General features: G+C 36.8%; 1 protein-coding gene across 2 annotated transcripts in view; it reads left to right on the forward strand.

Annotated features, from left to right (window-relative positions):
- The first annotated feature begins 1,436 nt into the window (after positions 1 to 1,436).
- The window catches only part of Ref1 (RNA and export factor binding protein 1), a 93,463-nt gene continuing 69,259 nt past the window's right edge, over positions 1,437 to 25,640 (forward strand). For both annotated transcript variants that reach the window (XM_081751173.1, XM_081751172.1), the window contains exons 1-2: positions 1,437 to 1,782; positions 15,953 to 16,102. In XM_081751173.1, the coding sequence (XP_081607299.1) occupies positions 1,576 to 1,782; positions 15,953 to 16,102 (357 nt within the window). In that variant the 5' untranslated portion in view covers positions 1,437 to 1,575. The remainder of the gene's footprint in view (positions 1,783 to 15,952; positions 16,103 to 25,640) is intronic.

Consider the following 25,640-nt stretch of genomic DNA (forward strand, 5'->3'; position numbering starts at 1 on the left):
TGGATAGATCAGTAGAGTAATTCAAGTTAATAGATTAGATCAGATTATTAGAGTAGGGTAAAGCAGGACATATTTGTAAATTCCATTTACAGGTATAATACGTTAATGTGGATCTCACAGTAATGCGAGTTCTATACAGGTAGCACTTGTAACGGTTTCACATTAGTAAGTTACAGTTCTAAAATAAATACAACTTTTGAACACTTTGCGGAATACTACGTTTCTTAAAATAATATGTAATACATTTTCGTTTCAGATGTAATCACTCATTTTAATCGTCATGTAGTACTTGTAATATATCTAACTTGGAACTCTAGACTTGTAAACATAAAATGTAAGTGTGTTACTTAGTCTACTATTTAAATCAGCTACCTGCAAGAATTTGTTTCTCAGAAATGTCTTTATATGCGGAATGTTTAGTTTTCTTTGTAAATTAAAAAAGTAGTGGGTCTTATTCAGAGTCGTTTTGACGTCTGATTAATGCCATACTACGTGTTTGACTAAAGGATGGTTATCAAAATTGTATTCAGAGTGACGTAGTATTTGACGAAGTTAATCACACGTGACTAATTAATCTAGGGCGGGAGGCTAATCTTTTATCCACGGTTTAGCGTGTGACACAACATTTCGTATTTCGTATTTCATAATTTTCATTTTTACAGACTACGCATACGGTGATCTACTTTTCCGTAGTTGCCACACTTATTTTTCTCACCCGATTCATTGGGATTATATAAGTGAATCATACCCAAATCATCATTTAGTTGTACTCAAAGTTGACTCTGAATACCAAAAAGTGCTCCTTTCTTAGTAAAGAGTTAGTATACCTTCTAAATAAAATGAGACTAACCCTGGATTAACGAATCCTTTCTGAATATCGCCTACTGTTTTTTAGATTTAAGCAGCACTACAAAATTACGGTGTTTGTTATTTTTTATTATTTATCATAGTTACTTTCCTTATTGTCATTGTATTGACACCACTATTGTCCCAAACCGTGTAGAGATATACTGTATTTATTTGTAAATTAACAGAAAGAGCATTTATTTTAAGCAGTAAAAGAATCAAAATATTTTTATTTTGCACATGTTCTGTTACTTTTTTTAACCCTGCATTACTATTAAGTTTGGAAAATTTAATATAGATAATTCAAGTGCGTCTTTCCGTATCAATCGTCGTAAAATTAACGAAACAAGTTGATGGTTTGTGAAAAGAATCCAAAGGCTATATGATTGTAATAAGAAAATTTTCAATCATTAACGTCATAATAGGGAAATTTTCCCTCATTAATGTCGTATAGAAAAATCAGCATGTAATACTAAATATCGCAAACCGATTAGGAATGATGCCCCAAATCGCATAATTCGTTTTCTTGGTCAACTACGCAAACTGACCTTCAAATGTTTTCTACCCATAATACTACACATTGTGACGCGTGACCGCCATTTGTTACTTTCGGCAACCGTTGTAGCGTGGTGTTGAAGGGCCAGTCTTGTTTTCTTTGGTATTGTTAATATATAACAATAGTCCGTCTGTTGTATCTTCTTCGTAATTGAAATTTGAAGTGTTTGTAATATGGTCGATAAATTAGAGCTTAGTCTTGATGACATTATTAAACAAAATCGTGAGAAAAATCGCGGCGGCCGGAGAGGCAGAGGTGGTTTTCAAAGAGGTGGCGGTGGTGGTGCAAGGCGCGGCAGCAGAGGTGGTTCGAGAGGAGGTGGAGGACCAATTCGAAGAAGAGGTGGGAATGTAGGAAGTCGGCCGGCCCCATATACAAGAGTAAGTATTGAAATTATAACCCTTTTGCCTGTGTTAAGTGTATGTTGCCATAGTAGTGCAACTACTGCCAAATACTGCAACTTTTAACTAGTAGGGGCTGTGCGGTATGCTTTGTTTTATACTATTGTCGATATAGTTAAGTAGTTCAGTATTTTACGTGCTTGTGTTTAGCAAGGTAACAGGGAAGTTTGGAACCATTTTGTTAAAATTACTTGAGTATGATTTCTCCTGTCTTTGTAAGGATACGAACTAGAGCGGGCGTTGTAAAGATTACCCCCTTAAAAAATTTACAGAAAGAAACGGGATTACCGGAGAGAGCATACATAAGAATTAAGTTATTCAGTGACGTTTCTGTATAATTAATATTGAAAGAATATGAGCACTGAAGCAGAATACAATTTAATCTTCAATAAAGAAAGTGTTTACAAATTATCAAAGTGCTTCACCTCATTCTCTTCAGAAGGTTTTTGTAGAAAGTAGGCCTACAAACTGAAAGAACTGAAAGACCGTTTGGAATGAGATGATGGTAATGAATATTTTACTAGGGGGAGGCAGTGAGAGGATTGTTAAGCGTAATATTGCGGGAAAAGTAGCCAGGAGGTGCAATAACATGAATGTAAAGATGAGCGTATGGAAACACAAAGTAGGTTGGTTAATTTGGTAATGGGTATATATTTTCAATAGGGTCCACATATAAATGCAATACATATATAAGATTTTTCATTAGGTCTACTGTTCCTTTCAATATCATTTTTTAGTTGCGTTGTGTTCCTTGCTACAGATTTGCTTTGAGGGCAAACCGTCATTGGATATAAGTACATTTTCTTCGATAAAATTTGACGCAGGCACACTAGAAACGTTCGGCATCTTCACAAGTTGTATTAGGTTTGTATGTGTGGAAACCTATGCCATAATAAAGAAGTACGAAAAACACACAACATGTGCTAGCTATCACTGTCAACGAGGCATTAGTGCCGCATCGCCGGACTACTTTGAGAACTGAAATAAGCACCAAAATGTACTGCATTCGTTTATATTCTGTTGGATTACATTAAGTTATGTTAGATGACATTACATTACGTTAGGGCCATATAGATTACAGTCCGAAAGCACAAACCAACGTGTGTTAGGCAGCCACTGAAAGCACGAATGCTATCTAACCGAGTCAGGACAGGAGAGCAGCAGAGGTACGAATGGATCGACGGGGTGCGTCCGAAGAAGGCGCGTCAGGGACGATCGGTATACGCATAAGTGAGGGTAGTGACAACTTGTGGGTTTTAGCGGTCATAAAAATTTCAATAGCACTTGTCATGGTTTCATACTTGCAACGCTTCACTTGTTACGGTAACGTGCAATACAGCTTCTGCGCACTGTGCAGAAATACATTCCCGTTCATTAAGAAGTCACTTACCTTCAAAAGGTTTGTAATCTTTTCCAATTTGAGGAAGAAAATCGTGTACAACAGTTTGGTAGGGGTTTCTTGTCCTTACATAATTACTTCGCTTAATAGCCCTCGAAATGCTCTTCCTTCTTCCCCAACACTATGCCTTTCGTGCTACTATATTATAAGTACTGTACCTCTCCGGGAAATAATCCTTCCGCATCCACATACTGTGCCGCTTACATCAAAAACAACAACTTTCTTCACTTTTACTGTTTCACTTACTTCACGCATTCCTCCTTACAAACTTGAATAAATTCTCCAATTGACCTTGTAAATTTCCTAAAATTGGTCCGGCTAGACGCCACTTAACCAGTCAGCGTCATTTCTTTCTGTTCCCGTTCAGGGCAGGGCAAAGGTGGTGGGAACCGCGTAAACTGAAGTTTCCTTACAAACGTTAGTTCCTATAATGAACATTTTCCTCTGTGGTAACTAATTTCGGGTAGTGTTCCGTAGATATGAGCCTGAACTAACCTACCTTACCCAAAGGTACCTTAAAACGTCACATCTATTGACTATGTAGGAAATGAAGTTCAGGTAATTCTGTTTTTCATTTCAATATATTTTGATATCTGTACGCGATACCTTTGTTCAGATATTGTTCACAGTTCCACTACCTACACAATATTCTTCAGGCAGTCCGCGTGTACTTTCCTCTCGGACACTTGTTAAGCCTTCATTTTTGCCTACCATTTGTAATGGTTTGCTTATGAAGGACTCCGTGGTTAACACCACCTATTTTGTTATTTTATTTCTCTGTAACTATACACCTTCCAGATAAGGTCCCTACATTTTTGCATTACTTGCACAATATTCTGTTGCTTGTGTGTCCTGCAAAAATTTTATAAATATGTAGGCCCCTATTGAAACCGTAACCTGCTGTTAAATTGAGAAAACGATGCCTAAAGTAAATTACAATAGTCTTTTGTTAAGTAAATTTGACTGTATATCGGGTCTTCGGCTGTATAACTATGCTGCTCACCCTCTCCTTCAAGCTTCTACACAGGATTCATTGGCGTGCTTTAAATTCTCGGCGAGAAACGTTTAGTTTTTGTTTTTTAAACCCTGAAGTGAGTTAATTGTTTTCTATCCGGTATTTTTCTCTTTAGTTGCTAATTTTTCACAAGATGCATCTTGTGTTATATATAAAATCAATTTCTAAGAAAGTGCTGAAGCTTAGTTCAAAATTCCGTGAAAAATTATTATTATTATTATTTGGTAGGCAAAAGGAAATTGGAAGAATAATGTAATACAATATATTACGGAAATTATTATTATTATTTTTACCAATTGAACGTAGGAACAGGTTAGTATGTGGCAGTATTAACATCGAAGTATTCATGTGAGACTAAAAAATTATCTTGAAATTTTCATCTATATCTCGAAGACATCTGGAGGGGTGATCGTTGGGATGGTTGAAAGCTTAAATCTTGCTACACCAGAGTTGTGAAAAACCCAGCCTAGTGGGATTTATTGGGCAGAAAATTGGGTTATATATATATATATATTTAAAAGAAAAAGCACGTACGTTTAAAGTCGTATTCCTATTTAAAATACCCTTTAAGGATTCATGTTCTATTGTACACTTGAAACTAGAGTTTCAGGCTTAGTGGTGGAGCGCTTATCTTTGAAACGTAGGGTTTCTGGTTCGATCTCACCTCCCGCCAGATGGGCTTTATGGTGGACAAGCACGGTGTGCATGTTTTCTCGGTGTTCTTCTGTTTCCATCTACATTCGTCGTGCCACTCTCATCATGAACATCTCCCGTATCATCAATGCATAATCGTAAGATATTGAACTAAACTTAAGTAAAACCTTGCTGTTGCCATTAGAAAGAAACAACTCACTTGCTACAGCAAAGTTTCACTCACTGTAATTGTCGACTGATTACAAAACGACACAAGTGAGAAAATTGGCAAGAAATTTCATCAGCAACAACATACGGCGCAAGCAACATTGGAAAAACAAAGGTTCTCTGGTTAGCTTGAATTTTCGTTTTATCCCGCACAACAGAACTTGTATCTTTAAATGTTGCCTCGCTGTTCGTCGTTTTTTTTTCTTCTTTTTTTCTCTGCATATACATTAGGCATTGTTCGAGTTGTATCTAGAGCTCCTCAAAGTTCATCACGATCAGTTCCAGCGGTAGAGACTTCTATTTAAAAAAAAAAAAAAAAAAAAAAGGAAACACTTTAACCTCTTAGCAAATGTTTTCCCCCCTATATCGGTTTTCTCTCCAGCAATTCCTCTGCTATCCATACTTAAGTCTCCCAGTTCAGAAACCTTCAGTTCACGAAATTTTTTGTCTCGCCGAAAGCCATCGTCCCTTAGAAACCCTCGGGGCAATTATCTTCTATCCTAAATTGGCATCAGAGGCTATTATAGAAAGTGCAACTCCTTGTAATGTCACCCTACTACAAAAAGCCCTTAATCCCTGCTCACAACGTCTACAGATGGTACTTTTATTAAGGAAGTAAACCTTTTTCCCTTGAGTAGTAGCTTCCCATTGCTGAATAAATCCCACTTCAAGATATATTATCTGGATGATTTAATTCCCAAACCTCTAATCCATTGGGCAGCAGACTAAGTACGTATATTCATGAAACGGTAGATTCTAAAGGCAGTTTCGTGACTTACTCGATTTTGACATTAATTTTGAACCCCATCTACCGCTTTAGAATACATATTTTATAATCAAAGCAGAGTGATAAAGACGCAGTTCAACCTAACTGATAACTAAATCCAAAGATTCATTTCTAAAGATTCAACTGTCAACTGTTCTTTCGCGATGGGATTACAAAGATCTTGATTTTTCATGATAGAACACAGTTTAACACCTTTACGGCGAATTTGAATGAGCGCAAACAAAATTCGTTACGGATGATTCCCAATACTTTTTTCATTGGTATTTTTTTTCTGGTTATTTCTTGAGAAATGCTTATTTTAAGTCAATTCTGAAAGTAGGTGTGTACTGAGGAACACGATTGAAGAAACTAATAAGATTATTATTTCAATCCATTTTGAAGTATCTTTTTATTCTGGTCTTATATGTCCCCCCCCCAAAGAAAAGAAAATACTGGGGGAAATTCCAACAACCTTATGTCACCCTGATACACTGATAAGTCATATTCTGATGTGATAATTCAGTAGTAATAAGATAATTAAGAAAATCTATAGTTACCACTTAGGGTTTGAAAACGAAAGTAAAAACGAAAACACTTGTGTATTTTTTATTTCATTCTGTTTTCTAATAATAGACTTACATTTTTAAGGATTTTTCCAAAACTCCTTTATGTCCGAACAGGGTTGGCTGGTTTCAACCATGGTTTAAACCAGCTGGTTATTAAAAAAATTAAACATAAACTTTAAGCGAAAATCTTCTTCGTGGTAACCTTGGTATTTCATAAGGATGTTAAGCCTAAACATACTAAATGAAACCAAATTACATATTTCTATTGAATCAATTCCTGTTGTTTTATAAAGAAGCAAGGTTGTTTAAATATATTGATAGATTGGCAAAATTTATGAATTGCCTACGTAGCTTCCAACATCAACTTGGATTTGACGTTAATTTTATTGAATGATATCTACATGCCAAATTGTAATTTAATCCCTCAGTTTTAGCGTAGTGATTATGATACGTTGACCTTAAAATTTTACATGCAAATACATTTAAAGCAATAACGGGACTTCCCCAATGGCTAAGGCGGGAGTTTCCCGATTGATATATAATTCTGGTATGATGTTTTTACTTGTGTAACTGTTTATCTTATTGTCCTTCTGAAATGACTTAATTATATTAACAAGTAGGCCTATGTAAAGATCAGTACAAGTTATTTTTATCAGGAGTCCTTCGTGAGTGGGTCGGCAACCGCAACCGCATTTGTGACCAGTTAGTCCCGGTTCCGTGTCGAAATAGACAATTTCTCTTGGATGTAAGTCGAGAAGCGGTTTGGATTCCGCTTTAAGCTTATGTGACCCCTTCCAGCATAGCCTTGTTTTTGCATAATAACACCAAGGCGAAACAAACTAGAAACATACCACATTGACTTGACACCCAGTCTTCCCTTTCAGGCGTTGCTATCGGCTGAAGGAATTCCACTCTCTTTCGCTAGGGCTCTCTCGCTTAGCAGCTGCTGAACCCTTATTGGCTCAACGCATGGGTGTGTCGGGGTGTGAGCTTTAGTTCGCATTTTTGCCAAGGCTCAAGATATTTTGGCAGCACAATAATTTATGTTCATATTTAATATACATAGAGTAAATTATTTAAACCAAAAAAAAAAAAAAAAAAAATGTTTTTTTGGTGTTTGCCAACCCCGTGTCCGGATGAAAATGTTAAATTGTGTGTTATTCTAAATATAAATATAATCCATGCATTAATTTGTTCTTTAATTATCTCAAACTACGGTGAGATTTCTTTTTCGTTCATTCAGTATCTTCAGAGTTTCCCAACAATCTTAGAATATCTTAATTGTGTTATTTTTTTTTACATGTCTTAATATGGGAAAATGTCTAAATCACACTATAAAAGTCCAAAATTCGTTAAAAAAAAAAAAAAAAATGGAATGCGATACGGCTTGGTTGTACCAATAATGTGAAAAGCTCCAAAACCTAAGAGTTTATTTATTTATTTTATTTTAAGGGCTGGGTATATCTACTTGGGCTAACCCTGTTATCGATACGGCACTATATACAACAACTGAAAACTCCCTGTAAAGAGGTTTCTACCTAATCCTTCTTTAAGCTTCTATAATGAAATAATTGGAGCTTAAAATTCCAGGTAGAAGCCTGTCCTCAGTAAATTTTCAGTTATTGGTGCAGTAGCGATATCTATAGATTTTTTAATGCTTGCATGATTACCACTGAAGTACATGAAAATATGTGATTTACCATCAGTATAGCATGCTGCATGACTTAAGCTTTCAACCACTCCTACGGTGAGCGCTCGAATATAGATGAACATTTGAAGATAAGTTTAGTCTCACAGGACCACTTCCACGTTAGCATTGGGAATTTTATTATTATTATTGGTTGGTAAAGTAGAATCCATTAGCGGGCTTCGATGAAGGCTTTGTGTTAGAAGCTATGGAGTGAGTGCATTGTAGTTCTTGCAAACAGTATGTTTGGGTTAGACTTGATTGAAATCAATTTTTATGTACACTTAGCCTGTTCTGTTTCTAATCCTGATAGCTACATGAACAAGAAAGCGTAGCGTGACACTGCACTAGCATACCACTCTCCTTCCAACTTCAGCAATTTCCGTCTGAAACCTAGTCGTTCTGGCTTTTTTTCTAGTACATGTTGTTAGAGCCAATATGAATTGGAATGGCTAACTGTAACATAAACTTACATAGAAAACCATGTAAATTCATAATTTTGTTTGGAAATTATTCATTGTAGTTTTAGAAAATTCAAGATTACAAATAAAACTTCATCTGACCAAAGCAATATCCATATTTTAACAGTATATGTACAATTTAGGGTCTGCAACACACAAGTGTATACTGTTAGTATATATATATATATATATACTGCTTTGGTCAGTTGGAGTTTTATTAGCAACCTTTTGGATATGAACACATTGAAATAGCCTGTCTAATCATTTTGTCCGTATGGGTTTTCAGAATTTTTTTTCGCCGAATATAGAGAATGCAAATTATTCTTAAACGATGCCAAATTAGATACTACTTAATATTTACCCATATAGGCAAAAGGTTAGATAGGTCATATTGGGAATTTTTGAAAAATTCGAATAATGACATTTCGTTGTATGTTTTGGGACGAGTACATCAGTTTGATGTTGAAAATGAGGTAGTCGGCCTCCTCTTAGTTATTGGATATTAAAATTACATCTCTAAGGCTATGTGTAGGCTATTCAGTGTTTGAAAAATCCCCGGGTATTTTTGAAAAAAACCAACCCACCTGGGTCCATTTGGGTTTTTTCGAAATATTTCAATGTCTTTGGGGTAAAAGTGTTAAAATGTGATTTATATTTTAAGATTGTCATTGTCGCAACTTGCAACAATTGTCTGCTCACTACTGTATTGGAAAAATGGTCGCCATTTTGAAATTTTATATTGAATCACCGGGAAAATCTATACAGCAAATTTAGAATGTCTCTTGCTTCTACCCTCAAAATTTCAACTTAAAAGTCCGAAAATTGCACCCTGTAGCGTGGGTATACGCTAGTTAAAAATTGGTCGCCATTTTGAAATTTTACGTTTGATCGCCACCAAAATACATATACAGCTAATTTAGTGTCTCATGCTTCTCTCTGAAAATGTGTTTTTAAAAGACCGAAAATCGCGCTTTGTAGCGTGGATACGCGCTATTTTGAAAGAAAAAAAAAGCCACCATTTTGAAATTTTACGTTGGTATGTCGCCAAAATATATGCAGGAAATTTAGTGTATCTTGTGCTTATACCCTAAAAATTTAAACTTAAAAGACCGAAAGGTGTATCCTGTAATGTGTGGGGTAGTGGTAGACAAACGAACAAATGTAAATCGAATCATTCCAGGAGCCTTAGTAACGTTGGCCAAATATATTAATTTAAAACAAAGATATAATTCACGTATTATAAAATGAATGTTTCAAAATATCTTATATGCAAATATTTTCCATCGTAAAGTAAATGGTTTTATTGTTGAAGTTCACTTCCGATACTTTGCGCGTTCAATTACGGGAATTTCCCTAGCACTAACAAGACGATTCTTTCTCGAAAATGAATTTTAAACAATTAACAAAGAATTAATTCCTATTTTATAAGGTAAATGTCTTAAATGAAATTAAATATCTTCCAGCTTAAAATAAATAGTTTTATTGTTGAAGTGTTCACTTCCAATGCTTTGTGCATTGAATTGCGGGAATTTCCCGAGCACTTCTCTCATAACGGATTTTCCCCGAAAATGCAACTTTCTTTACTGTACATCGACACTTCCACTAGTACGGAAGTTTAAATTCAGCACCTGAAATAGTAGGGTTACATAGTCTTCGGAACTCCGAGCGTTAAGCTTCTTAAATCTGACAATTTTTACGCTGTTGCTGGTGTTGATTCTCCAGAATGCTTATTTAAAGAGTAGCAATTGATAACTGAACTAAACTGCTGCTGTTGGAAAACCAAATTTTACTGGAGATTACTTTGTTACCATCTAATATATGAAATAATACTATTAGCTTGTAATGTATTTACAGGCACCTATGGCCTTAAACTCGTCAAATATATGAGGGATAACGTCCCACGGCGTCGCCGAGCACACTGTTCACGGAAAGTATTTTCTAAAATATAAAATTGCGTATTTTACTTCAAATAGGCTATAAACACAATCCATATATTAATTTCTTCTTATAATTATGTCAAGCTAAGGTAAGCTTTTTTTATTCATTCAGTGCATTCAGAATTTTATATAGGTCTAATATTGAATGTTGTTGTATACTCTTAATATGAAAGTATCTAATTCGCCCAAAGGAAGTCCAAAATCTAATAGAAGTCACTTTCAATGTGATCACCTTAGTTGTACCGATAATATACTACCAAAAAGCTCAAAAACCCAGGTGGGTTTTAAAGTGTTTTTTTTTTTTCAGATGGGTCCAACCCGAGAAACCCGTTGGGTATTTTCGGGCTGGGCTCGCTTGGGCAAACCCTGAGGCTATTAAACTTTTCTCTTTAACTGAACATTTTACAACAATCGTTTTTTGGATGTGATAGAATAGAATGCATTGTCAAGTGGTGGACTTTCTATATTTGCTAACAGTTGTTGAGTTTTCGTAAGTATTTCTGTAGCGATAAAAGAGACAATATGGCTTAAATTGTCTGTTCTTCACTCACTCTCATTGGGTTGCGCAAAGCAACAAGTGTTCTGGTAATTTAAAAGAAAAGATTCTTGATGCTGTTCCCTATCCCTGTGTCGTCAGTTGTTCATAATAAGGCCGGACTTCCTTTGTCCGGAAGGCGTCAAGAATCGCAGCCATTTTTACGATCGTGATGCGTTTGTTACATATGTATAAGTGAGATTAAAACATGTTTAATTGTCTTTATGGTGTCGAATTTCGTCACATACTTGTCAGTTTTCAGTATTGTGACCATTCAGCACCAATATGAGTGGACTTCTGTTTCCTGCTTACTACATGAGAATTGTAGGTAAGCCTCGTAGGAAGTAACATATATTGAAAAGGTTGTTAGTTTGTATTTGGATTTTTTTCCTGGAAATCTAGAATTAAATTTGATTTAAGGCTTAAATAGTTTTGCAGTAACGATGAATTGATACTGACTACAGGAGTAAATGCAGTTTAAACATTAATATTGTATAGTTAATATATTGTATAATAAAGAGAATCACAAAGAGATGTGGATTTTAAGATTACAGTATATGGGGGATGAGGTAAGATTTTTGGGCAATAGAGCTCCTGTATGTAAATGTATAGTGGCCAATAGGGTTAATGAAATGCCAGGGATGCCTGTAGCTGTATGTTTAACATGCACTCCTTAGGCGTTGGAGACCCGGTTCTGTTCCCGATAGTTCGGATTCCGCCCAATCCTACCCCTGATGAAGCTGTAGATTTAAGTTTCATATAGCTTAATTGCTCTGCAAGACGAAACTCGAACCAACTAAAGAAATGCCCAGAGCATCTCGACTTAACACATGTAAATCAAGATCTAGCATTAACGTAATACTGGATAAAATTACATTTTATTATTTTCATATTATCATTCTTCACCATAGAGATCTGTCTTGTGAATTTCAGTCCTTGATATGATATGAGTAGTGTCAAAATATGATCGTGTTAAATATTTAATGTGCATTTAATTACTGATAGGTACAAGATAAGAATGGAATACCAAATTATTCCATCCTTCTATGCTTAAGTGCCTTGTTGTTCTGCCGTGGTGTACGTATGAGTTCATATGAGTTTCCAAATTAAATTTTACCTCATGTTCTTGATATGCATTTGAAGACTATGCTATTTCTTACCAAGATAGGGAAGTGAACATAAAACTGTAACAGTGGAAATAATAATCTTTAAATTTTGATCGGAAACATTGACGAAAGAGTTTGTTATAACAATGCACCATTTACAATGTATCATGAAATAATTTTGTTACGCACCAAAGTTTTCACGGTTGAAATATCAATGAGTGGTGGATTACTGCGAGAGATATTTTATTATTTGTACTGAAATGTGAGTACACATATTAGTATTAGTTATGGTAGTACATAATGTGTGTACTACAAAACAAATGGGAAATTTAGGCATATTGCTTTTAGTTCCAAATTACAGTTGAACACTGCTATAGTGCATTTGATCGGGCGTGAGCAAAATTCATTGTGCGTGATTCCCAAACTTGATTTATTTTTTTCAATGGTATTCTGCTGTGGATATCACTTGATAAATACTTATTTTAAACCAATTCTGAAACTAGCTGTGTATTGAAAAAAGTAATTATAATCACTTTAAGGTTATCATTTCAATCTGTTTTGATTTCTTTAAAGTTTATTGTACTTTATGTGGTTTTATCAAAAAAAAAAAAAAAAATCCACTGGGTATTTTTATATTGGTGAAAATTCCGACATCTCTCTTGTGAAACCTCCAAAATACACTTCGTGCTTAAAATAATAAGTGTTATATTATTGAATATTGGATTTTCATGATTTGTGATCATTTGATGTGTATCTTGCTGACAGTTCTTCTCAGATAAAAATTGTTTCATATGCAACATTTATTATATAGAGGGGATCCCGGGAGGAAGTGAGATACTTTAGGAAATTGTAATATAGTGATTCTAAGCAAAAAGTTCACATAAAGGTGAGTCCGATTTTGAACAACTGAAATACGAACAGAAATAAGTATGCCACCACCAAGATCAATGCATTTCATGTTTTGGAAGTAAATAATTTATTGAAGTAGGTTGGGGCTATACTGAATAGTCGTTTCGAGGCTCATGCCTGTTAAAATTATTGCAGATTAGAAATGTTTCACACCGAGTTCGCAAATTTGCCAATAGATGACAGCACACATGTTACTCGTCGATGCGCGGCACCTACAGTGTTGAGGTATGCACATTTATGAGGTGCTTTTATGTGGATTGTTTCCGAAGCATTTCAAACAGTTGCCGTAAAATGCTTCGTATATACACGAGTGAAAAGTATGCGGACATGGTGTTGTTTGTGTATGGGTTTTGTATAGGAAATGCTCACGCGGCTCTTGAAGAATACAGAAGGCATTTTTCAGTACGCAGGATACCAAATAAGGCACGTTTCGTGCATTGAGAAAGATAGAACAGTTCTCAGTATTATAGTGATTTCCGAATATGACACCAGACAATCTCTTGAAGAACAAGAGAAAATAATTGCTCTGGTGCAACGAAGTCATACCACAAGTACCAGACGGATGTCAACACATCAGGATATTCGTGTGTGGCCGACACTACATGCAGACAATTTGTATCCATTTCGCCATCAACATGTGCAGCATTTGCACCATGCTGATTGAACTTCCCGCCATTAATTGGTCACTGGTTACTACACAATGCAGTGCATTTTACTCACTTATGAGACGATCTTCTCTCACTGATATGGATAAAAGCCGTACCCGTAATAGACAAACTTACCTTACCAACTGGCCCTACAGATCTTTGTAAGCCTTGGCCTCCATGCTTTTCTGTCCTTGGCGATCTCCCACCATCTCTTCATTTTAATCGTCTTAGATCTTCCGTTACGTAATAGACGAACTTGTGCTCAAGAAAACCCTAGCAAACGTTGTCACTGGTTACCAAGACAGATTTTACAATAAACATATGGTGTTGTGTGGTTGGCCACCTTTCTTGGCTTCCTTATTCTTTATGAACGCATAAATCAGAGTTGGCAAAAACCATGGTTTTTATTGAAAAAAAAAGTTGTTTAAACCCGGTGTTATTGGTTTAAACCAGTTTTTTTCGGTTTAAATAATTTACTTACGTATTTATATCACATATGGACAGAAATAAGTTTGTTTTGTCTTGGTGTTGTTATGCAACAACCGGGCTATGCTGGAAAAGGTCACATAAGCTTAAAGCGGAATCCAAACCACTTCTCGACTTACATCCGAAAGAAATTGTCCTCCATTTGAACTCGAAACCGAGACCAATTGGCCACAAATGCGATACGTCTGCCGACTCACTCAAGAAGGACTCTTGAAAAAAAAAGTACGTTGTACTGATCTTTACATACATGTTGATATAACTGTCGAGTCATTTCAGGACAAAAAGACAAGCAGTTGCGCAAGTGAAACCTTATACAGAATTACATATGGACAATTTCAAAAAACTGCAGAGTACAGAAGAACTAATTTAGTCCAAGTTAGTTCACAACGACTTTTATTAGTCCATGTTAAAGAAATACAACGACTTAATTTGCATATCAGTAAGAAAATTTAATAAAGATACGAATTATTTGAGTCCACTTTAGCTCTGACCAGTTTATACATACATACATACCAAAGATACTTTTGATTTCAATAAATGCCTCTTGTGGAGTTTGTATGACCTCCCTCCCCCCAAAAAGTATGGCACTTCGATGCATTTTAAAAATCGTAAACATTATTAAAACGAAACAATATTTAGAATTTTTCTTTGATTGTAATTGCATAACAATAAATTTAATAACAAACTAAAAAGAATCACAAAAGAAACATTCATAAGCTTATAAAAAATTGCTTTTGTAGTATAACCTCTTTGAGTAATGTATGGGGAATTTAGGTCTGAATATAGTACAAATAATATACGGGAGTGAAACGTGGTAACCCACAAATGTGTCATCAAAATTTTACGAACATTTTTCTTTTTGTTTAAACCAATTGTTTTTTTATATAAAAAACCAGCTGGTTTAAACCACCTTGGTTTAAACCAGCCAACCCTGGCATAAATACATAAAGGTACCTTCATCTTTTACATAATGATTTGACGGACTAGTTAGACGATGTTTCTTTGCACATAAAGCTTAACCTTATCTTGCAGCATGATGGAGCACGGAGTCAGTTGTTCATTGAACATCTGAACGCCACTTACCCTAATCGATGGATTGGTGGTTATTCCTTGGCACCTCGTTCTCCTACCTCACCACTTTTGATTTCTGTTTGTGGGGGTGGATGAAACGCAAGGTCTTCCGGGAAAAGGTTAATTCACGGGATGAATTTTTTAAGTTCTCATTATGAATGCTGCTGAGTTAATCCGCGAACATAATCGGGTGCATCGTAGTGTAGCACAAGATGTCCTCTCATACGTTCAAAAGTGGATTGATATTGGTGGTGGTTTTTGAGAATCTACTGTGACCTGCTATTTGGCGTTTTCACCACCTCATTGTTCATGTCAATACTGACCAACTCATGTTAACATTGTATTTTTCAACTTTAATTAGTTGCTTAATTACTTGTGTAGTTACTGCTACAACACAAAATAATGTAGTAACAATTAGTATCAGTTTGTCCCTTCTAGTAGTTACGCAAGTACCCATACATTTCCATGTTTTACATGTTATTATTTTTGTTGGCGTTTTTCTACTTCATTTTTATTTCTGTTCATATCTGTTATCGTTCAAAATAGGACCGAGTTCATATTTACTATTTTTCTTAGGATCACCCAACCAATACTGTCGTTCCCTAAAGTGTTGCCACTTCTCCCGAGTTACCTTGTGTAGGGATATGCTTAATATTCAGAATGTTGAGGTAATGAATTAATCACTATTATTTATTTTTTTTAGGGGGACATCAATAGCAGGTGGCAGCATGACATGTTTGATGGCTATGGTGGAAAGTCAGCCGGACGACTTGGAATATCCACCACATCTGGTGGTCCAACAAAACTGCTAGTGTCAAACCTTGATTTTGGTGTTTCAGATTCGGATATTCAGGTAAGCCTAAGATCAGATAACTGAATAAAAGTTGATGGGTTTTATATTTTTCTTGATATCAATTCCTTACCTAAATGTGCTTAATTTAATTCTTACATGCCCCCTCAGCCATGAATACCGCTACAGGACTCGCTACAGGTGGTTGGTTGGATTGTTGGAAAGAGGATGGTCCTGGATGTTTTCCTCCATCTGGGGTGGACGTGCACCCATCCCGGCGTACTGTTGTGTGCGTCTTGTTTATGTTGTCCAGTGTCCAAGTCTGAAAATATATTTAAAAAAAAAAAAAAAAAAAAAAAAAAAAAACTGCACACACAAAAAAGGGAAAAAATATAAAAGCACACACGCGCGCGCGTTCTGTTCTCTTGAGCTGGTGGGGTTCTGTCCTTTTGGTTTGAGAGTTTAGTTCCTATTCCTATCCCTTTACTTCCAGCTCTTGCTTTTCCAGTGCCGTGCGTTTCTGTCGACCGAAAAATGGTTTTCTTGTATATCCATTCCCCTTGACTGTGTCGGCCCCACGCTGATCCTACGGCGATTGCGTGGTTAATGGATAGCCAGGGCAGTAGGGTAAGTTCTCCTTACAAGTGCCGTGATGTGACGTTGCGGCGTTCAGACACATTTTCTATTTATAAGCATATATTTATCGTAAACATTTTATGCGGTACTAAAACTATAAAATCTGGTCCGGGGTCACCCTCTCCTAAGAAGCCCAAACCAAACAAGAGCGAGACTATCTCAAGTTTCCGATAATGTAGAAAAAAGACGAGTATTGTAATCCTTTTAATACGATATCTTGCAGTAAAAGATAAAGATGCTGATAGTGTCAATGCTGAACCTAAGCAGTGCTATTATAGGACGTCCGAGTACTATTAAGGGCTTGTCCCCGTATTGACACAAAATGGTTAGAGATATTTTAATATCTACTGAGTTACATGGATGCATTATGAACCAAAATCCCAAAGAATTATTGAAAATGGCCGCCATTACCATGCACATAGTCCCCTAAGTCTTTGTGAATATACAAATGTGTCAACACGTTTTGTAAAGCCCTTCAGTATGCGTTGGTGTCTGCCATTCTTTGTATTAAATTCGTTTAGTAACAGTATATTTTAAAAATCGAACTTCCCTCAATTATACGAAGGCTGTGCAAGTCAGTGACGTATGAAAGAAAATGACGAGGAAGCAGATCCCTAAGACAAACCACCCGCACGATGTTTGTTTAGCATAAAATACCACTTCCACATGTCGGAATTGAAAAGCGCTCACCAGAAGTGAGCTCTCTTTCACAATTGTTGCCCAAACACAAAGTTTGAGGGTCCATGACATTTGGGCGCGAGGCCGTTTTGGTACAAATCTTTTTATCTAAATAGGTTTACCTACCTACATATGTTACAGTGTATTTCATAACTAGAGCCCGGATGTTTAGTCACCAAAATATGAAAATAGGCACTGGAAATTTCGGGAAACTTCCACAAATAATTTTGCAAATACTAAAGATAATATATTTAAGACAGCAAAGTTTCTGCGCATCGTGCACAACTTCTCTCTACCAGTTGAAAAGAAAAATGAGAAGGAACTGTAGCAGATTCTCGACTGACTAGTCTCCGTACTATGCGGCTTAGTTTAAAAAAAAATATTTCTTTCTAATAAAATAAGACATACATACCTTTTTGTTAAAAAAAAAAGTACGTTTTCCTTAATGTTATTTTAAAGACGTGACTATATTCACACTGCACTGCGTACTTAATTTTTTGAGTTAGACATGAAATTATCTTAAAATGTGTATAATACTGTACGCATTTTCATTTTTGTGCTTTCTTTTTCTATAATAAATTATTAAAACGTATAGTACAAAACAATCGAGATAAATATTAAGTACTAGTCTGTACCAAGAGGTCATAAATGAGAGCTGGTTTTGGAATAAAAGTGTTGTTTTTAATGCTATGGGTAGTTCAAGAAGTGAGTATTTATTGAGTGCTTTTATTGTTTTTCGATCTGCTCATTAGGTCGGATAATTGAGACCCTATTGTATTAATAGGAAGGTATTTCAATTTCTTGAAAATAGGCACTTATAAGCAGTAGCTATACATTGAAGTAAGAAGAATAGGCCAAATAAAATTTACTGTTAGGCAGCCTGTGACACCCCAACAGAAACAGAATTTAGAATAAAGAACGCTCTTCGGGAAAACCCGCGTCCTGGATAGTGAATAACAGGGTTTAAAAAACCCGCGTATTTTTGAAAAAAGAAAAACCCCACCTGAACCCATATGGGTTTTTCGGGTATTTTTGTTTTTTTTCCGGGTTTAAATGTTTTTTTTTCCGAAATATTTCATTGTCTTTGGGATAAAAGTGTTAAAATGTTTATATTTGAAGACTGTCATCGTCGCGACTTGCAACAGTTTTCTCTTCACTACTGTTTTGAAAAAATGGCCGCCATTTTGAAATTTTACGTTGGATCGCCGCCAAGATCTATTCAGGAAATTTAGTGTCTCGTGCTTGTACCCTGAACTTTTAAACTTAAAAAAGCCGAAAGTTGTACCTTGTAATGCGTGCAGGTGCAGATAGAGCCATCGGGCTACCAGACGGCCCGGTATCCCGGTGAATAAGGCATCAGTCAACATTTTACAAGCCTCTCCTCCATGCAGTTAGTAAACTAAAGCATGTGTCGGTGGGGTATGTGTGTTCCGCTGTTTCTATCTTTAACGAAAAACATTTACACGCGAGTCTATAGTCGTGTAAGATAGAAAGAAAGAAGGGTAAAATAGAAGATAGGAAAGCGCGAGTAATGATTTATTTTGTTTTGATAAAGGGATAAAAAAAACTTGGAAACCAGGAAAAAAAACTTGTTGGTCATGCTGAATGCTTTAGTATTTACATGGCAAAAGCACATTAGAAGGGTGGAAAAATCCATGTAAATTTGTTTGTAATAAAGTAAATTATCTGTTAAATTAATAAACTTATCGGAATATGTTAGATTAATACAAATGTATGTTTGTAGTGGGCAGGTGTATTGTTAGTGGAAGTATCTGTTATTTTTTTGAATATCCGTTCCGTTGTCTGTGCTTTTGGTCGTCATCGGTTTGCAGGCTGCAGCTACTTCCTCCTGTGCTTCTTCTGCGTGATGTTTGAGACGTGACTTCCTGTTTGCTCAAACTGTTTATTGCTTCAGATGGTGCAGTTGTTTGTTTACCCATTTGTTTGATTTTCCGTGCACACGTTGGTCTGATTATGTGTAGAGTTCCTGTTGTTGTTGAGAGCGTTTGTCGTTTTGTTGAAGACCTTTCTGGTGGCGGTGAGATCCCTGGTTCGATCCTCGCAGAAGCCATGTGAACTTTGTAGTGAACAAACACCGTGTGCGTATTTTTTTCTCGGGGTTCTTCCGTTTCGTCCCACTTTCTTCATTCCACCATTTCACATTTCTCATGATCACAGTCTCCTTTAGCCTCGCCGGCATAAGCGTGGCACGTAAAACTCGAAGATTTCATTTTCATTTGTTTCTGGTGGAGGTTTGAATGGCCTCCCAACATCCTATTGTGGTCGTGTTGTGGGGTACAGATGGTTAGTACGGAAGTAACCCAGCTTATAATGTTGTTTGTTCCTTTTTCTATTGCTTCTCTGATACGTTCATTTATTTGGGGCAGTTGTTGCTGATGGTTACAAAAATTGTTTTTGAAGATGGCTTAAAAAAAAAAAAAAAAAAAAACTAGCTGAACCTGCGCTCTCTACACAGCGCATCATTCGGATATGAGCATAAATATCCTTCTTATTCCTCACATCTGTACATGTCCCTTTACAGACACAAGTGAAAAAAGTCTTGATTAAAAAAAAAAAAAAAAAATCGGCAAGGCGTATCATAAAGGGAACCTCAATATTTCGCACCGTTTGCAAGATTTGAGCCTACTTCCGGTTGGAGTTTCTAATTCATCCATGACCAGTGTTTTCTTTCTTCTTCCATGCAGTATGTAATAAGCAAATACATTACATACGCAATTAATTATAATCGCAGTTATATATGGTGTTCATTGGGCAAATCACTCCGAAAATAAAGATTCATCTTACTGGTTAAACTGGAGAAGTGGTTATCGTTCCTTTTCATTATTTGGCCATGAAATAAACGCCTGAGACATATGTAACCCCTATATACAACGTGGTGTTGGAATGTATAACGCATAGGATATGGTGCTTTAGTTTTTTTTTTTTTTTTTAATTTCAACGCTTCCATGCGTACCCTAAAAAATGTAATAAAGAAATACCGGCCATGTTTTTGAAGTATTCAATTAGAACTGGACAATCTACGCAAAATTTCCAATCGATCAGTGAAAACGTCATCTTTCTAGAACCTGTAGTTTCCGAGATCTCATTGCCGAAAGGATTGGCCACAAACGTATAAATTTCCACAACATATAGTTTAAAAGAACTCGGACGATGCAAGCACAATTCATGTACATTGATTTTAGAGAAGGCTTATTAAAATACAAAGGCTTTGAGCAACAATTTTATATCATAAACTATATAAAAAAATTATTTAAAAAGTTTATTATAAACTGATTTATTTAAAGTACTCGTACTTAAAATATGTGTCTCTGTTAAACGTGAAATCTCACACAACCGTAAATGAAAGATTTGAAAGCCATAGTCATACGTTGGAGCTCGGGCGCTTTTAATTGCTATTTTAATTTTAATTTGTGATTATTGTTATTTTTTAAATGACAGTTTGTGATATCAGTGCCTATTTTCAAGGCTTTTAGTCCCTATCCGGATTCTAGTTATTGAGTACACTATAATCCACTAAGATATACAGCCTTGCGCCCAGACGGTCGTGCCAAAACTTCTTGCTCCAAAATTTCAGGATGTGTGCTTTACCTTGAAATCCTTTCTCGTCACGTGGGCAGTACTTCTACGACTGAGGTTCCATAGTTAATTGGAATTACCCAATATATTTTGATGCAAGATATGTATCATTGAAAAATTCTGTATAATCTACAAGAAATCAGTGCATTTTCTCCCAACCTAATGTAAATTTTCTCGAAATTTAAAACCTAATTCACTAGAAAAGCTCTCCAAACGTTGGCGCGTTAATATGAGCCTGTGATGTTGCTTTACTGATAATTACTTTTGAAACATAACTAGAAGGATCAAATTCTCCATGTCAAGTTATCTGTCTATTGTGTAAGTCACGTATTATGTAATAATGTAATATTCTGATTAACAATTTGCATCCCAAAAGAACTTTTTCTTTCTTCCTTTTTTTTCTTATCTTTCTTTTCTTACGAGCAATAAGTAAGATGACAAGATTTCCGAGTGACAGAAGATGGATACTAAATCGTTTGGCGAAGGGGCATTAAATGCCTTTGTTTAAAACATGCTGTAGCCTTCAAATGCAGGACGTTAACACTTTCAACCCTAAGCCGAATTGTGCTGTCTAACGTATTAATGCAAACAAATGAAAACCTGAGACAAGCTCAGTAATATAGCAATTCCATCCAGCAATACCAATAAATGTTGTGTTCATCTTAAAATTGAATGTTTAAATATTTGTCATGTCTTTCGTATACCTATCTTTTCTCAACAGGAAGCTGGATTATGCCATTTAAGCTCAGGAGCAAAAATATTAATGCACTTCACACTACATTTGCAGTAGTGGATTCTATGTTGTTATTATTTTTAATTCTGGCAACAAGACCAAAAAGCTTTCTTGTAATGAATAGACCTTACTCATTTGAGCATAGTCAAAACCGCTATAAATAGTTTTAAAGATAATATTGTTTCTCAGTTTTGTTGCGATCCCAAATTACCATTTTATTATACAGGGGTAGACAAAAAAAATCTAAAAAACTTCATACAGGACACGTAAGTTTGGCCCTACACTGTACAACACGTGTTGCGGATGCCGATCTTTTTTTTTTTCAGTGTGTCATGTGGACCTTCCTCTTCCGTCAGCAGTAACCAGTTCATCTGTGAGTGTCGTGGTGTGTAAGTAGTGCGGTAAAATGGGCGACCTGACAGACTTCCAAAGAGGCATGATCGTTGGTGCCCGTCTGGTTGGAGCTTCAGTGGCAACAGTGGCGAACATTGTGGGGGTATAGAAAGGCACTGTGTCCAATGTCACGAGGGCATACACAATTCATAGGCAAACGACGTCTGCAAAGCACAACAGTGGTCGAAAGACAATCCTGTCAGATAGGGACCAGAGGGCATTAAAACGGATTGTAGCAGCTAAAAAGAAGACCACTGCAATGAAAATTACGTCTGAACTCAATTCCAGCCTACAGAACCCGGTTTCATCGAAAACAGTGCGATGGGAACTTCATAAAATGAAAATTCATGGCAGGGCCGCTATCGCCAAACCCCTGGTCACAGCACAAGAGGCGTATCCAGTGGTGCAAGGACCACAAGGTGTGGACTCATGAGCAGTCGAAACACGTAATGTGGTCCGATTAATTGACCTTCGCCTTGTTTCCAACAACCGGACGTGTTTACGTATGGAGAACACTGTCGCAGGCCTATCATACAAACTGTCTGCTCCCAACTGTAAAGCATGGGGGTGGTTTTGTTACAGTATGGGCGGTGATATCGTGGTTTTCTGCAGGTCCCATCATAGCCCTGCATGGAATGATGAATGCTAAGGCGTATGAGGCCATTTCTAACCATGACCCAAATACTGTTCCCTGATGGTGATAACATCTACCAAGATGATTTGGCACCCTGACACGCTGCAAAAACGGTGAAATCATGGTTTGAGGAGTATGACCAGGAGCTATCACACCTCCCCTGGGTCTCACAATCACCAGATCTGAACATCATTGAACCATTGTGGTCTTAGTTAGAAAGGCGTGTGCGGTCTCATTACCCTCCACCAGCATCCCTTAAGGAATTGGAGCATGTTTTGGGGAACAATGGGACAAAATTCCACACACCACGATTCAGGAGCTGTATACGTCCATTCCACATCGGATCCAAGCTGTTTTGGACGCAAAAGGAGGCCCCACACCATACTAGGTATGATTTTCGCACTTTTGCAAACGTTTTAGATTTTTTTTTTTTTTTGTCCAACCCCTGTATTTTCAACAATTGAGAACTTACTATAATTTCTTATTTTCGAGATTCTTCTGTAGGTCCACGTCTCATACAGGCCCCAATTCAATCAACCAGCGAAGAAGCTAAGGAATTTATGGGATTTACTAAAGCAATTGTACGTACAAAAGGACAATTTATTTCTAATATAATATTGGATGTAATTACGTAGTTTCTTGTTGATAATTGAAGGTTGTTCGCTATATATCCGACCATTTTGATTCGGTGCTACCACTTGGCGTATCATGCTTGGGACTTGATTTGCTGACAGGAGCAGGTTTGTGTCTGACCTTGTAGGAGCGTGAGTGTTTTCAAATGGCGCCGAAAATCAACCGGTAGTGGGAGGATTACGTAATGACCCTTTTCTATGCTAAGTTTTCGTACATACGCATTGTGAAACAGTGTCGAGAAATGGGTTAACACTCGGAGTGACTAGTGCGAAAGCTAATGTGGCCCGTTACACACAACAGGCTCCCCTTGAGCAACATTCACCCATGAAAACCTCCAGGAGAAGGGCTGCAAACAAAGTGACACCTGTAGTGCTAAGGGGTCTGTCGATTGGCGTGCCAAGAAAATCCCCGACACAATGTGATACTGGCCGTAGATTCCACCTCACACTGTCAACTGTGAACAAAACAATTCGCAAGCGCTACAGGTTGAAGTGTGTGTGGAAGGCTCGTGTACACCACCTGCTATCGTGTCACATTACCTAACGTACGACGAACTGCAGGAAACTGTATGGGAAATACCTGGCGGGTTCCAGATGGAAAAAAGTTGCCACAATGGATGAATCATATGCCCATCTTACTGCTGGTGGTCACATTTGGGCGATCACATACCATGACATTGACATCAAGGGGCGCAGCAACTTTGTTCGTCAGTTCAGGGGTTTCCCTTATGGTTGTTACGGCATTTGGATATGCGGGTAAGTTGCTGGTACGCAAATAAAATGGACGCGAACCAGGTGATGATCCATATGGACAGGGTTTCGAGTCATACCACCAGAACATCACTACGTTTTTATCAGGAAATGGCAAACAAATTATGAATTCCTGTCATTCCGTTTGAAAACGTTCCTCTGAAAAGCTCAGATGCCAGTCCAGTGGATTTTTGCGCATTTGGACTGTTGGAACGTCGTCTTCAGCATCGCCGCCCGCGCACTCTGAATGGTCTATGGAAAGCATGCAGAGAGAAGTGGGACAGAATTCCCATGCCTGTTCTCCGCTGGAGCTTGCTGCAATATAAACTGCGATACCATGTGATAGTCCACAGTGGTGGGGGTCCAATAGAACGTGATTGGTGGTGGCAGCATGGTGTCTCGTAAGATGAATACCCTTAAAAAAATGGTCGGATATCTAGCGAAACTACGTAATTACATCCAATATTATATTAGAAATAAATTGTTCTTTTTTACGCACAATTGCTTTAGTAAATCCCGTAAATTTCTTAGCTTCTTCGCTGGTTGGTTGAATTGGAGCTTACAGTACCTTTCAGCACCTAGACTGTTTCCCTTCGTAACTCGTTATTTAACTCTCCGTACATTCATCTGCCCTCCTCTAGGGCAACCGAAATTTTGCCTAGGGAACGTAATTTAAGCGCATTTATGTGAACCGTGTATAATTTGTAAACATACTCTGTTTTTTATTTACTACATCTAATATTTAATGTACTTTTAACTGCACTTTTCGGTGTTACTAACACAGTTACAGAGCTGGGAATCACATGCAGCTAATCATCTTACGTTTCTCTTATACTATCTCGTGTACACGATGAAATACTAATGATTTTGAAAAACGTGTTAATATGGTAATGTAAATTCCTTGCTCTAAAGTTCTTTTCCTTTGAAAGTCTTATTTCTGTGAAGAGCATAACGCAGAATAATTTTTAACAGCACTTTGTGATTCTAAATCTACCACTAAACATTCATTATTAATTGTACACATTAAGCTTCGATGATTACACATTTGTTTACTTAGGCGCAAAATGAGTTGCATCCTAATTGTTCAAATCTGTTGTGGAAGGTGTTGGGGAACACGAAAACAGTACGTTAAATAACACATTAAAATATTAACTAACTCTATGCCCTATGGAACCCACAGGTTCACTGCTGCGTTCACAAAAGATCTCCACTGATTTCTATCCTTAGCCAACTGGATCCATTTTCTGCTTTGTATTCTTATTTCTTAAATTGCCCTCCCATCTGCGCCTAGGTCTTTCTAATGGTCGTTTTCCGATTGGATTTTCAGTTCAACTTTTTCCTACTTCCTGTCATTCTGGCTACATGGCCTGCCCACCTTAGCCTCCTAGATTTGATGACCATAACAATGTTTGGTAAACGGTATAAATTATGCAGTTCCTCGTTATGAAGTTTCCGCCATTTTCCATTTCTGTTCCTCTTGGGTCCCGAATATTCGTCTCAGGATCTTGGTTTCAAATACTGTATGTCTGCGTTCTTCCCCCAGAGTAA

The sequence above is a fragment of the Thermobia domestica genome, chromosome 3, assembly GCF_964235325.1.
Source record: "Thermobia domestica chromosome 3, izTheDome1.hap1.1, whole genome shotgun sequence".
NCBI classification, from domain to species: Eukaryota; Metazoa; Arthropoda; class Insecta; order Zygentoma; family Lepismatidae; genus Thermobia; species Thermobia domestica.